This window comes from Dipteris shenzhenensis, chromosome 11 (genome assembly GCF_047967505.1).
Source record: "Dipteris shenzhenensis isolate YYH24624 ecotype China chromosome 11, Dip_SZ_1.0, whole genome shotgun sequence".
In the NCBI taxonomy this organism is placed as follows: Eukaryota; Viridiplantae; Streptophyta; class Polypodiopsida; order Gleicheniales; family Dipteridaceae; genus Dipteris; species Dipteris shenzhenensis.
Genome location: NC_141606.1, coordinates 52890090 through 52904789, shown reverse-complemented (window position 1 = coordinate 52904789; position 14700 = coordinate 52890090). Strand labels below are relative to the sequence as shown.

The 14700-nt window shown below is 46.0% G+C and overlaps 1 protein-coding gene across 1 annotated transcript in view; it reads left to right on the top strand.

The window, feature by feature from the left end:
• Positions 1 to 14700, top strand: part of LOC147897165 (RNA-binding KH domain-containing protein) — a 77524-nt gene that overhangs the window by 17680 nt on the left and 45144 nt on the right. The window contains exons 3-4 of the mRNA XM_087381432.1: positions 1530 to 1640; positions 2315 to 2383. Of these exons, the coding sequence (XP_087237558.1) occupies positions 1530 to 1640; positions 2315 to 2383 (180 nt within the window). The remainder of the gene's footprint in view (positions 1 to 1529; positions 1641 to 2314; positions 2384 to 14700) is intronic.

Below are 14700 nucleotides of genomic sequence, written 5' to 3'. Positions count from 1 at the left end.
ACGTAGCAAAGGCCACGTGGCCCAGAGATCACACCGGGTATGGGGTCTCCAGTTCCCACCCCATAGCGACGTCTTTAAAGCCCCGTATTCAAGGGTCTCCAAATACCGCTTATGCGTATGGGATTTGCCCCCCTTCAAATGTACACGTGTCCTGCAGCCGCGAGGCCCCACCAATAAACCATGCTTCACTAGGCCCAACCGAGGGGTGAGGCCACCATCTCCAACAACAATGAATATTGTAGGCTATATCTAGGTAAGTCTGCAGTAGCCTTTTTGGATGATATTCTTACCTTTAGGAAGATCATGCAAGAGCATTTAAGCATTTGAAATCAGTCTTTAGGCAGGCAGCATTGTGCCATCAAGTGGAAATTCGAGCCGTGGTGCAGCCACGTGTCATGCTATTTGTGCAAGCCTGCCTAAAAAGGCTTTACCCTGCTTTTCTTGTGGTCATTCGGCTTGATTCGCAAAGCCTTTACCCTGCTTGATTCGTGTTTTGTTTTCCAGCTTGCGCGCTTCTTCTCTCCTTGCAACGACAATACTGGTACATGAATCTACAGCGCTGTCCATCGTTTGCGGTTCTAAACTGTTCATCATTCCTGGTTCTACACGTTTATCCTTATTGTATGGCTGATGCGAAGATCACGAGGAGGCTCAGATGTTCGCTTCCCAAAATCATATTGAATTCAACGTAGGTTGCCAGGAAGGGCAACCACTGTTGACGCAGCTATTCTCCCACCTTCTGGCACCATGAAAATATTCCGCTCTTCCTTTTGTTCGCTTTCCAAAATCTGCCCGTTGTTCAGTTTTTAAACATGGTGCGAGCTTTCTCCAGCCACAGTCGACCCAATCATTGCGACAGAGGTCCATTTCTATATAGGCTTTGCATCATGCTCGTGATTTCTTTTTGCGTACTGAGCTCCCAATTCAGAGACGATGCGTCTGTGATGATTCCTGATTCTCGTCCATCCCAGGTCTCCCAATTGCTTGTTGGGGGTACACCAACTCCAAAGGGCCCTTTTGCTGCTCTTTGTCGTGAGCTTGATTTCCCATTCGTCGTTCTGTGGTTTCAACAATTTTGAGAAATCTACTGGGTTTGACTAATGAGCACAGAGTACTTTCGCCCTTGCCTTTCGAACTTTCTGATTACTCCCAACTGTTCAGCTATGAGAATGTCTCTACAAGTTGTTGGAAGGTCACACTCTACGTGAGCTGAGATCTTCAGCCACACTGCCTTCTTTCACCGACCCATGCCCGAAGGAGATCTCTTAGGAGTGAAATCCAGATTCATTTACGTGAAGATGAAATATACTTAGGTAGATCTTCGATACCATACCTTGATTGGAACTGATAGTTAGTCGTAAAATCTCACGTTCAAAAGATTTGTTTGCTCAATGCTGCTTCTTAACATATGTGAAAGTTATGGATCATTACAATGTTTTTCCTGCTATCTTCATTGGCACATGCCAGTTATGAAATGGATTGCTGTAGGCTTACAGAAGATGAGTAACACTTCTTTTGGATTGTGTCAGGTAGAAGGATCAATGACTGTCTCAACAACTCTCAAAACTCGAGATCCTTTTATTATCATCAAGGCCAGAGACCTCATCAAGCTGCTTTCACGCAGTGTGCCTGCTCCCCAAGTGAGTAATGTCCATTTAGACATGTGATGTTAGAGGGTTTCCTGTTGTGCTGCAGCTGTCTAGTCTTCATCTTGAATTTCGTTTTACCATAGTTTGTTAATGGTAAATACTTTATCTTTACTATTATCATTAAGGCACGAGATGAGTGTGTCTGCCCCCAAGATTAATAATGCATGCCTGAAAATGTTGCCTGAGAGTGTTATTGAATGCTGCTGCTGTCTAATGTTGTCTTGGTCTTTGCACCCACTAAGATGAAAGTATTGGATGGGGTGAAAGGGGATGTAAATACTTTTATTCATATAGCATGTAGAATGCTTCTGGAGTATCCTAATCCATGTGGGGTAGACTTCGTCATAACTAAGTCTGCCTGTTTTTTGGGATCTGTGACAGTAAACAAAGGCTTGTGCATGCATGATGTGTCAATGTGTGTGTGTGTGTGAGAGAGAGAGAGAGAGAGAGAGAGAGAGAGAGTGCTTAGGTGTATTGATTGATCTATGCCTACTGTGGTGTGCCGATGAAGTTTGTGAGAACCACAGTATTAGTCACGGCTGTGCATAAGGATAATTCAAAATCTTGTGGGTGATTATATGAGGCTCAAGAATGCAGTTTGCTTTTGTTTATATGAATGCTTACATGTTTCCAATTCCATGTTTCTATGTTCTCTTATGATGCAGGCTCTCAAGATCATGGATGATGACATGCAGTGTGACATTATCAAGATTGGAAGTATAATACGCAACCAGGTGAGCTATAAACGGATCATATGCCTCTCGAATGAGGGGTGTGATTATTTTCTGTATAACAATCTTCAGAGCTTCATGAATATAAGTTATTCTGTCTCTTTGTGATAGTTTGGCCTTGCTGTTTCTGTATTATAGGGATACACCAAGTGATGAATAAGCTTTCTCTTTCTCTATTGGGGAAAAGTGCTTTTTCCTATCACAAGCCTAGACACATGTGCTCTTGCTTGTACATAATATGATTCCCTGATCACCCATCCCCAGATATTGTATGATTCTGTTCAGCCTATAATATTGACATGGAAAATGTGTGAGATGGAATACTGAATCTTTCATATGGGGAGGCCCAAGGGCCAAAGGCCATGAAGGGTTCCAAATGGAGTACCTCGCACATGATTTGGAAGACAAAAAGACATGTGACCAGCAAGGAGCCCTACATTGAGAAAACTAGATACAATATGCGAAATGGGTGGAGCCTCTACGGGCATCTCACACCCAAGACAAGTACAGCATAAACACAAAAATTGCTAGTACATCATGTCGGAGTCCATGGTGAGGACAGAAGCTGTGGCATGGCATCATTGTGGTGGTCCTTGGGATGCTGGTCTGTGGTGAGACCCCAATAAGATGTGTTGTGACAGGGAGGAAGCCTAACTCGCTCTCTCTCCTGTCTGAACTGTGAGAATAATGCAATCAAAACACAACTGGAATTGTGGAGTGAATGTGAGAATCCGAGGGAGGAAATACAATGGGCCTCCAAAGAGGGAACTAATAACTGAAATCTGTCCCAGAGGGCTGAATACAACTGTAAAGAACTGAAGGGTTCAAGGGACCAAACACGGATGGAGGGGATGAAGGGTCACTGCAAAAGAGAAATGGAGCTACAGTATAGAGGGATCAAATCCTCACTGCCGAACTGACTGCTGAAGGAGGAAAGGGACTGCTTTGGTGCAGAACCTAACTGCTGATGAATCGAGCCTATAGATTGAACCTATAGATGCCCGGCAGATCTGCTACTGACTGTTCTGGGCCTGAACTGCTGCTGATCCCTGTGGTGGCTGCTGAGGACTGAAGCCAAACTGCCGTGGAAGTGGATGAATGAATGAGAGCCAAGGGGTTGCCCTCTATAGGCCCCCTTGGGCCATGAAACAGGCTGACCAAGCTGTAAATCCCACTGGCCAGCCTGTTGCCTGACCCGATGGCCGTCCCCCCGCCCCCTACCACGTAGCAGATTGCCATGTGGCACTCTGATGTGGTAGTGTGCTTGTTGACGTGGCACTGCGCCTACTGACGTGGTGCTTGTTCTGCTGACTGTGTGGGCCTGCTATTGTGGCGCCTGTTCTGTTGACGTGGTACCTGTTTGGTTGACATGGCACTACGCCTGCTGACATGGCACGTGTTCTGCTGACTGTGCTGATGACCTGGATGCCTATGGCAGTCTACGTAGCAGTCTGTTGGAAAGGTCGCCTCTCCATCTGTAAGCCCCCATATAAGGAGAGCGTGGGGGAGGGAGACCTAGGGCATATGCCCAAAGAAGAGGTGATGAGCTGGCAAAGACATCAGCCAGGTGTACGGACCTGTACGGAGGCTGGAGCATGGCCTGCAGGGTTGCATCAGATCCAGGACAGAGGTGGACACATGGTGGGATGTTAGGCTGGACAGGCGCAAGGATGGCGCAGGTTCTGAGGGCTGGAACAGGCTTGAACAGGGGCAGGACCAGCAGGACAGAAGGGGAAGAAAAAGGAGCAAAGGGGGCTGGCCCCTTTGCCCTCTTATAGTGGCTGGTTGGGCTGAGCATACCAGGTCCGTTGGGCTAGCCAACCAGGTCGGCCCAACAGACCAGCAAAGGGGCTAGGCCCCTGCATAGAAAAGAGGGTCAAAGGTCCCGTTTTGAGAGCCCTTAAAGGGATGGACCTGCAGCAAACTGGTCGGCCAGTTTGGTCGGTTATAATGATGCTGATTGGTTGGTTTTTGGAGCAGGCCTTGGGCGTATAAAAGGAGGGGCCTTGGGCCTCCTCACTCATTCTCTGGAGCAGCAAAAGATAAGCAGCAAGGAGCAGAAGATGACCTACTCTTGGAGCCTATTCCTGGAGGACCAAGAGAGCAGGAAGAGCTGCAGACTAAGCTTGAAGGGCTGCCTACCTAGGCTGAGTACAGGCAGTAAGGTAGAGAGAACCATTCTAGATAGAGAGTCTACTACGCTCGAGGTGGAGCACGCGGGTTTAGTGTTCTCGAGATATCCGGGAGATAGTGGAAGTACCTTGTGGTAAGATCAAAGGAAAACGCTCTGGTGGGACTTTGGATCCCTCTCTTTTGTATTGTGTCCATAGTTTTGGACGGAAATATATTCTTTTGGTGGTTTCTATATGTGGCTGGATCATTGTCTATTTACTAGTCGGCACATCTATTTGAACATAAGTTAAAGAAGTTTGTGATTCCACTCCCCACACACACTGTGTGAGCTCTTGAGCTATTCTATCAGTCTTCCGCTGTGCGTATCCTTTGTTGGTCCATTTCTAACACATTCCACGTGGGACCTGCACCTTCTGACTTGGCTGCATGGGTAGAGTGTTGACGTGACAGTCCACGTGATAGTCTAGCATGCCACAAGCTGAGGATGCTTGTGACATCCCCTTTTGCTGAAACTCGGAACTCATCCCTGAAAAGGGCCTTCTAAGATGCTGAAGGAGGTGGTTGAAGGTGGTATACCTAGCTCATGAATCTTGATATGAAGGAACTGAATCCTAAGGTCTTTTGCTAACTTTTGGTAAGGATACTTGTTGCGGTGGTGTCTTGATCTAGGAAGATGCTCAATGCGATTCTCCTTTGTGTGTATTGGGATAGGGAGGGAGGAAGACTCGGCGTGAAAGTTTATTAAAGTCTACTAAAGACCGATGGGTCTATGAGACTGGAGAAAAACCTGATACAATGAGCAAAAGGGTGGAGCTACTAAGCGAGCATCCTAACCCATGCTACAAAACTGTGTGTAGACATAGTCAGTGGTATCATAGTACATGTCCACCATAAACCTATGCATCCATCTTGGCCACATCATCCTCATGTGGAGACACAGTCTGATTCAATACCATACAATAGTCATATAGAACATCAAGATACACCCAACGACGGACTAGGAGTGTTGTCAGGAAGCCCATAATGGATCACTATTTGCTATCTGGATGAGTAACCTGTCGTGCCCTGCATTATTGGTATTGCTTTTCTCTATGTTTGATGAGATATCAAGTGATAGCCTAGTGGCTCTTACTTATTTCTATTTTCTAAGATATTGTATGGGATTGAGAGGATGAGTGGAATGGATCATTGTAAATACCATGTGTATGAATGATAAATACCTTGGTATGGGGTTAGTTATTTGTGTATGGGATATTATGGGGTTTTTGGAAAATAGAAAGATTGAGTCATATAAAGAGGTGGGTCTCATGTCCCTGTGTTCCGATAATATGAGAGAGATCACGTGCCAAGCGTGTGGAAGGCATGTGGAGGAGTGTGGAAGTGTTGGAAAGGTCACCTCCCCATCTGTAAGCCCCCAAATGAGGAGAGCGTGGGGGAGGGAGACCTAGGGCAGAAGATGCCCATAGAAGAGAGAGAGGGGGCTGCCACATGGGCAGCACCTCACAAGAGAAGAAGGCTGCAACAGATGGCGCGAACTACAGTGCAGATGGCGGGGCATCCAAGTGATGGAGCGGGCCTGGAAGTGGGCAGGTTGGGCTGCTTTGAGGCAGCCAACCAGGCCTTATATAGGGCTGACCTAGGGGCTGGGCCCTTGCCTAGGTTGGAGGGAGTTCAGAAGGGGGCAGTACAGGATTACACAGGCGCTTGGTGGGTGCCTTAATGAGAGTTTGCTTTCAGGACAAACATTCAGGTAGACAACAGTCTGGTATGTACTTGATATTTTGCATTTGAGTCTTTATAGCATGCTGTGGAGAGACTCTGCTTTTCATTTGTCTCAGGTTATACGAGATTGGAATCTTCAAATCTCGGACGATGGACAAAGAGTACTGAAGCCAGAAGAGTATTTGCTTGAGAACTCAGCGAGAGTTCATGGTCCAAGTTATTTGGAAATATTCATTGGTTGCAGACCTTGCCAAAGGAAGGACGGGTTGAAACAGACCCTCAGAGCATGGTGCTTGGAAGACTCCAGGTTGTTCACTCATTATGAGGGGGACAACTAGAAGATCGTGATGGCTGGATTGCTCGAGTTCGGAGGCGGGAACGTGACTGAAGGAGGTGGTGCCAGGAGGTGCTACCAGAGATGGACCTGTGTACCAAGATGGTGTGCGGAAGCGGAACTAGACCTGGTGGAGCAGGAGCCACTGGATGAAAAGCTAGGAAAAGATTTCGACATCAAAGAGTTCCAGAGGACTACGACCAGGGAGTTACTGGAGCATTGTCATCGACGTGTTGGCATTGGGCCAAGATGTGTCGGTGAGAGGGGGTGTTGGAAAGGTCACCTCTTCATCTGTAAGCCCCCAAATGAGGAGAGCGTGGGGGAGGGAGACCTAGGGCAAAAGATGCCCAGAGAAGAGAGAGAGAGGGGGCTGCCACATGGGCAGCACCTCACAAGAGAAGGCTGCAACAGATGGCACGAACTACAGTGCAGATGGCGGGGCATCCAAGTGATGGAGCGGGCCTGGAAGTGGGCAGATCAGAGTGGCACAGCAGAGGCGGGACAGACCAGCACATGGGTCGGCCAGGAGAGAGGCTGGTTGGGCTGCTTTGAGGCAGCCAACCAGGCCTTATATAGGGCTGACCTAGGGGCTGGGCCCTTGCCTAGATTGGAGGGCCAAAAGCCCTAAAAGTGTGGGCCATAAAGGCCTAGTTTTGTGAGCCCTTAAAGGGCTGGACCAGCAGCAGACTGGTTGGCCAGTATTAGGCTGGCTGGTCGGTTTTCTCAGCAGGCCTTAGGGCCTATATAAGGAGAGGCTCTTGGCCTCATTTCAACATCCAGCAAGTCAGCAAACAGAGGAGCAGCAGGAGCAGCAGAAGCCTGATCTTTGGGCCTACATCCAGGAGGCAAAGCAGGGCCAGAGTTGCTGCAGACTGAGCTCACTTGGGGCTGAGCCTAGGCTGTCTACTAGGGCAGCAAGGTGCTGAGATCTTTGGACGAAAAGTCTACTTACGCTCGAGGTGGAGCACGCGGGCTCGAGTCTAGAGATATCGAGCAGATAGGAGAAGGACCTTGTGGTAAGATCAGAGGACCACACCATTGGTGGGACTCTGGATCTGTCTTTTTTATATTGTGTCCATAGTTTTGGACGGAAATATATGTTTTGGTGGTTTCTCTATCTGGTTGGTTCATTGTCTATTGATGAGTCTGCACACCTATCTTATGCACATTAAGTAAAGAAGTTTGATTCCACAAGAGTGTGGAGTCAATAGGAATCCTTCTAGAATTCCTATGTGGAATAAGGAGGACGTGGACATATGGAAAAGAGAGGGTCCCTATGAGCTCCATGTGGGGAGACTCTTGACTTTCTTAATATTTTAAGAGTGCTGAGCATCTTTTGATGGGACACATGGCAAGAGTAGCCAAAAAGGACATGGATGGTGACATACGGGCTTACATGATTGATGGGGAAAGGAACCTATAGGCAGCAATTGTAATGGGTGAAGGAGGGTGACAAAATCTCTATAAAAGGAGACCTCCTCTTCCTTGTTTAACATATCTCTTCTCCCACTGAGCCTCATGCTGCTGTAGCTCTAGTTTCCTCAAGCCTCTTCCATGAGCTCTCTCTCTCTCTCTCTTTCTCTCTCTCTCTCTCTCTCTCTCTCTCTCTCTTCCTTGTTTAACATATCTCTTCTCCCACTGAGCCTCATGCTGCTGTAGCTCTAGTTTCCTCAAGCCTCTTCCATGAGCTCTCTCTCTCTCTCTCTCTCTCTCTCTCTCTCTCTCTCTTAGATATCCTCTTATGTAGACTCTTGAGTCCATATCTCTCTAGTTTATTTTCTTTCTATGAGTAGTCTTGGAGCTCCCGCTCTCTCTTATATGTATAAAACCTCTTTTTCTCCCTTGCGTGTATAGCATATGGAGTTGCAATTGAATAGAGTCTCACTCTATTGGAAATGAAGGTCACTTCAGATTACCTCCCTTGAGTCTTCTCTCCTTCCATTGTTCTTTTCTTCCTTTCAAAGTCTTCAAAGTGCTTCTTAGTGGGCCGCTCATTGTGTGCACATGATCCACCCGTGTCCTGAGCCACGAAGGGCATTGTTTCCTCTCTCCTAGGCGACCTCTATGGGCTTTGGATTGTTGATAAAGTCTAAGCATGGAGGGAGTATTCTCCCAAGTCGGCACTAGTAGAAGGAGTGTGTGGTTTTCATGATTGTTTGACCCCTTCCCAGTGTTTTGCTCATAACTTTTTGCTCGGTGGTCCGATTTTGACGGAAGTTATATCAGCATGAAGCTCTCTTTAAGACGCATTGGATTGTGTGATTGTATCTTGTGTCTGATAATGAGTCTCTGTGTCAGACAGTCTGTGTTTATGACTGTTTTTACTCCCGTCCAGTAAACTGTCCATATCTTTCCGACCGCTTCTCTGTTCCTTACGGAACTTATATCAGAGCGAAGCACATTTCAAGGTGCATCCCTAAATGTGTTTGAATCTTTGATATCATGTCTTTGCTGGAAGTTATAGGTCTCTGTGTTTGATGATAGTTTGCAGAGTATTTTGAGCTAACTGTAAAGGTATCTATGAAGGTGCAATGTTTCCCCGGAACCTACCCATCTGACCCAATCAGCCTCTTCAAACTCCTCGATATATATCTGTTCATGTCATTTTGAGCCGCAAGATCTTCTTTCAACAACGTATCGCTCTTCTCTTTGGCGCAGACCGACTTGCTGAGATTATGGCCTCCGCTGATCCTTTCCTTTTCCTATGCTTGAGTACAACATCACTTGGGATGTTATCATCTTCATTCTCATCTAAGGGAGGAAAGTATGGTGTGGTCTCTTGGCATAAAAGCTTCTTTTTAATGTTCCTTTGTCAGTGATAAAGATCTTTGTCACTAAGATTGGAAGTAGTAGGAAGTGAAGAGATGCGTGAAGTTTTATTATCTCCAACTTCATGTCACAGTATCGTCCACGAATCTCATAGTAGACTGGGCAACGGAAAAGAAAGTGCTTGTTTCACTCCATCTTATGGAGCTCACACAATGTGCAGATACGACTCTCCCAAGGTATCACTCTGCACGCCCGCTCTCGATACAGAGTCGATGCAATGACACGTAACTGTCTAAGGCAATCTTGAGTGAATGTGGTAGATGGATCTGGGTGTACCGTGGTGGGGTGATGAAACCCTCTGTTGAAATGTGCAAGCAGTGGTCCCGATAGAAATTGAGCTTCACAGGGAGCTCCGCCTGTGCTAGCCAGGTCCTGAATGTGTGTAGCTGTAGAAGATCATCCTGGATGATTGGGTTGAATTCGTTGCCCTGAAACGGGACAAATGGAGCGTCAATGTTGTACTAGAAGGGTGGTAGCCTGTCTATATGAAAACCCAATCTCTCAAACCACCCGCATGTGCGTGCATACCAACATCTCTTATCACCCTGAGTTGCTAGTGCCATAGAAGATGCTAGTGCCAACCAAGGTAGCCTGTGTCGCCCTGTAGTACATGAGCCGTATGCGCACACTTGGTAGAGATAAGTGATAGTCTGGAATGCCGCATCTAATTGCAGAGGAGATGCCCTGAATTCAGCTTGGATGATCTGATGAGGGACAGATGGCTTGCTGCGTATCATCCGTGAGAGTAGGAGAACCTGTAGTCTCTCAACTCGAGTCCACTTTGTGTTGGAGAGGTCTGGTCCCCAACAAGTGCTACCATACATGCCTGCAGGTCGGACCAAGAAGTCGAAAAGGAGAACCTTGGTCCGCGGGTTCTGAAAGTGCGAGTGAAAGCACTCTCTCTAGTCGGGCCAGGGAAGCGTAACTTCTACTCAAGCGAGCTTGCATCGCGGGTCTTGTAGGATCGGATAGGAGAGAGAGAGTGCAGGTAGCTAAAGAAGCAATGAGTTAGCCGTCACGTCAAATCTTGGATAAAACAAAAAACAAATGAGTATAAGTACCTAGACCTAGGACTAAGTGTCCTAGGTGTCACATAGGACTAAGTGCCCTATGTGGCCTAAAAGACACTAACACTATAAGTGTCTTTATTTATGCCTACAAGGCACATACCATGGCCTATAGGGCATCACTAGAACCACCAGAGGATGGCCTACAAACCCCCCTCCGTGGGATGGGCTGAAGTACTCTGGAAACGTCTCTGAATACCTGGTATTTTCTAGTCATGGTGGCACATGTTCATCCAAAAGGATATAGCCACCTATGAATGTACAAGGGATGTCAGATCATGTAACAAAGGGAACCAAGTGGAAGTGCCTTTGTAAACATATCTGCTATGTTGTCCTCTGTGGGAAGATAGGACAACTCTATGTCTCCTGCTGACAACCGCTCCCGAACATAATGATAGTGAACTTCTTCATTGCAAGTTGTAGCAAGGAGTGCAAACTCAAGAAAGTGACCATGCTGTCTATTCCCTGATCTTGTCCAGGCAGCAAAAGGCTGATCTTGTTTGCTGTCCCTCAATGTATCAAGAAGCCATCTAGGAACTTGCCTTTGCTGTCTATTGACAACTCTTTCTTCAATGACTGCATCATGAATAGTGGGATCATTTTGTGCCGGAAGAGAAACTTGCAAATCAGCATGAGGTTGTGGCTGATTATTGCTTAGCGGAGGGCCTGCAGGAGGCTCATGTTGCTGGTCAAAATCCTCTTCTGATGATGGCAGAGGTAACCAATATTCAAAGGCATCAAACATGTCAACATTTGGCTTTGCTTTGCAGTCCACAAGAGGAGAAGCTGAATGTTCAGCAAAGATTACATCTCTACTGACAATAATCTTCCTAGTATTTGGTTGATATAACCGATACCCTCTGCTCTCCTGGCTGTAACCAATTAATATGCATTTGATTGCCTTGTCATCAAGCTTATGTCTCAGTTGAGATGGTACATGAACATATGCAAGAGACCCAAAAACTCTCATGTGTGAAAGTGAAGGCTTCCTACCTTTCCATGCTTCATAAGGTGTAAGAGTCTTCAATGCCCGTGTAGGTGATCTATTCAGCACATAGTTGGCACACATTACTGCATCAAGCCAAAATTTATTGGGCAAAGACTTGGCCTTAAGCATGCATCTGGCCATCTCCATTGTGGACTTGTTTTTCCTTTCAGAAACAGGATTCTGCTGAGGAGTGTAAGGAGTAGTGGATGAGTGATGGATGAGTGAATAATGCCCTGTGAAGACAGAAATCCATCAAACTCCTTTGACATATACTCTCCCCCCCTATCTGTGTTGAGGGTGACAAGCTTGCATCCTGATTCATTCTCAACCATATTCAGCCATCTCTGAAAGCATAAGAAAACTTCAGATTTGGCTTTTAAAGGATATACCCAGCAATATCTTGTGAAATCATCAATGAGAGTCATGAAATACTTATACCCCCCAATGGCATTTGTTCTCATTGGGCCACAGACATCACTGTGTACTAGCTGCAATTTCCTTTGTGAGAGTTCTTTTGAAAAGGAAACTGATGCATCTTACCCAAAAGAAAACCCTCACACACATGTTTGGAAACTGTGTGAGTCTGAGGTACATCATTTGCCATCTGTTGTGAATGTAGCTTTGCAAGAGCTCTATAATTGAGATGGCCCATTCTCTCATGCCAAAGATGAAGATGAGTTTCAGCAAGCTGTGAATCTGAAACAGCCAATGCTTCAATAGAAAGTGCAGCTGAATGATGATCAAGGTGATAAAGCCCTTTTTGTAAAGTGCCAGTGAGAACTATGGCATTGTCATCACAAAGATCATAAACTAGGCATCTGTAGACATCAAAAATCACTCTGAAACCTGAAGTAGCAATTGCTGAAATTGAAATCAAGTTGACTTCAATTCCAGGCACAAAAAGAACATTTGTCAGAGTGACAGGATGGCTTGAAATGGATGTGAGCTGCACATCTCCAACTCCTTTTACAGCATATGAAGCATTATTAGCACATGTAACAGTCCCCCCTCGAGGTGCATCAGCTAAAGAATGAAACAACTGTCTGCAAGATGTGACATGCTTGGAAGCACCACTATCAAAGTACCAGGACTGAGCATCATTAGCAGTAAAGAATGCATTAGCTTTGGAGGGATCAAATGAGCAATGGACAGCCCATGCCCAATCATCCTGAAGAGCATGTGCATGTGAAGCATCTTCTGGCTCATGGGATTCAATAGCATGTGAGGCATTAATTGTCAATCCTGCTTTCTTTTTCTCCAAAGCAATGCGCTTCCTGCATTCTGAAATGTCATGTCCAGGCTTGCGACAATAGTTGCATCTTTTCTTCTTTGACTTATTTGCTGTATTTTTAGATGCACGGGAGGAATTGCAGCTGCTATGCGCAGATTTTGGCTTGCCCATAGGCTTGGAAGCCTTGCCTCTTCCTGTCTGCTGTGAAGCAAATGCATGATCAGGAATAATGGCTTGTCTATTAGCTCTACTTTGCTCTTCCTGCAAAAGCAAAGTAACTAGCTGATCAAAAGAATAGTGGTTTGGATTACCCATGGCCACTAATCGAAGGGTTGTAGCAAACCCTTGATATGTATCTGGCAGTCCATTCAATGTGGTACTGACAAGCTGTGAATTTGGCACCACCTCATCAATGTTGGCAAGCTGTTCCATGAGGTCCTTGACCTTTGTCAGGTATGCATCCATAGAATCACTTTCATTCATACTGACTTCCTGTAATTGCCTTCTCAAATATGCAACACGAGCTTCATTGCAAATCTGATAGAGAGAAGCCAATTTATCCCAAGCATCCTTTGCTGTCCTGCAAGACCGGATGTGTGGAATAATGATTCTCTTGTATGATAAAGCAATGCATGAATGTGCATTTGCATCTTTTGCATCCCATCTTGACTGTTCTTGAGTTGGAAGAGCAGCAACAGGAGTGCTAGAGGAATAGGCATCAGGAGGAGTACCCCTTGCAGAAGGACCAGCAGTAGAGGCAATCACTGTAGCATTGGCTGGCCTCAGATCAGCCCCAGAAACAAGATTCCACAAATGCTTTGCAACAAGAATATGTTTCATGGGATAAGACCACATCGGATAGTTGGTGCCATCCAGCTTATCATCTTCACGAAGAACTCTAAATGAATCTTGATTGTTCTCAGCCATAGCAAATGTGATACCCTGAAAAAGACCTGAAAACCCAAAAGCCTCAAGGCTATCACTGCAAAAAGCTGGCTGTCCAAAAAATGACAGCAAATATCTGCAAATTTCTGACCCAAATCAAAGGGCAAATGCAGACCTGACCCAAATGTGACTGTGGCAGGCAATGTTCGTTGCAAAAATAGCAAATCTGGCAAAAGCCCCAAATTTATTGAGGGCAAATAGGCCAAAAAGAGGGCAAATAAAAGAAAAGCCCCAAATTTTGCTGAAAATTTTGCAAATGTGACCCAATGTATGCAAATCTGTCCTGCAAAAGTGACTCAATGTCCTGCAATCTGACCCAATGTACTGCAAACAAACAAGAGATTGCAGACCAAACTCCAAAGCCCCAATGTTCTTGCAAGAAATTGCAACCAAAGAAGGTGGAAAGAACTGGAAGCCCCAAGAACTGCCAATGTCCGTATTCATAGCCAATGCTAGCTAGTATGGATTCTGACACGCTGTATGGAGTACTGTACAGTGAATGTACGGAAGTACAATACAAAGAAAAAGGTACGATGCTTGTACGGAAGCAGGTACTGAACATGTACTGTGCTTGTACGGAGTGCAGGTACAGCTGTACGAAATGTACGACGAAGGTACGAAAAGCAGTACGGAACAATGTACGGTGACGTACGAAACAGGTACGTTGTACGGACAGCTGCTGTGTACGAAGCAAATCCAATGTACGGTATACAGCGTAGATACGATGTATGGACGTTTGGTGTACGGAATCACTGGCACGGAGAAGAGCGTACGGCTGTAGCAGATATTGTGAGTGAGTACAACGACTATACGGTGCAGGCACGTAGTACGGAGAAGCATGAAGCGGAGCAGTACGGAACCGTACGGTTATACGACGCAGGTACAAGAGACGTACGTAGTCCAGTCGAAAATAGGTACGGAGCTGTACCGCACGACTGTACGGATGAAGGAGCGGGTGCAAGTGATGAATCTAAACGTGGCTCTGATACCACTGCAGGATCGGATAGGAGAGAGAGAGTGCAGGTAGCTAAAGAAGTGATGAGTTAGCCGTCACGTCAAATCTTGGATAAA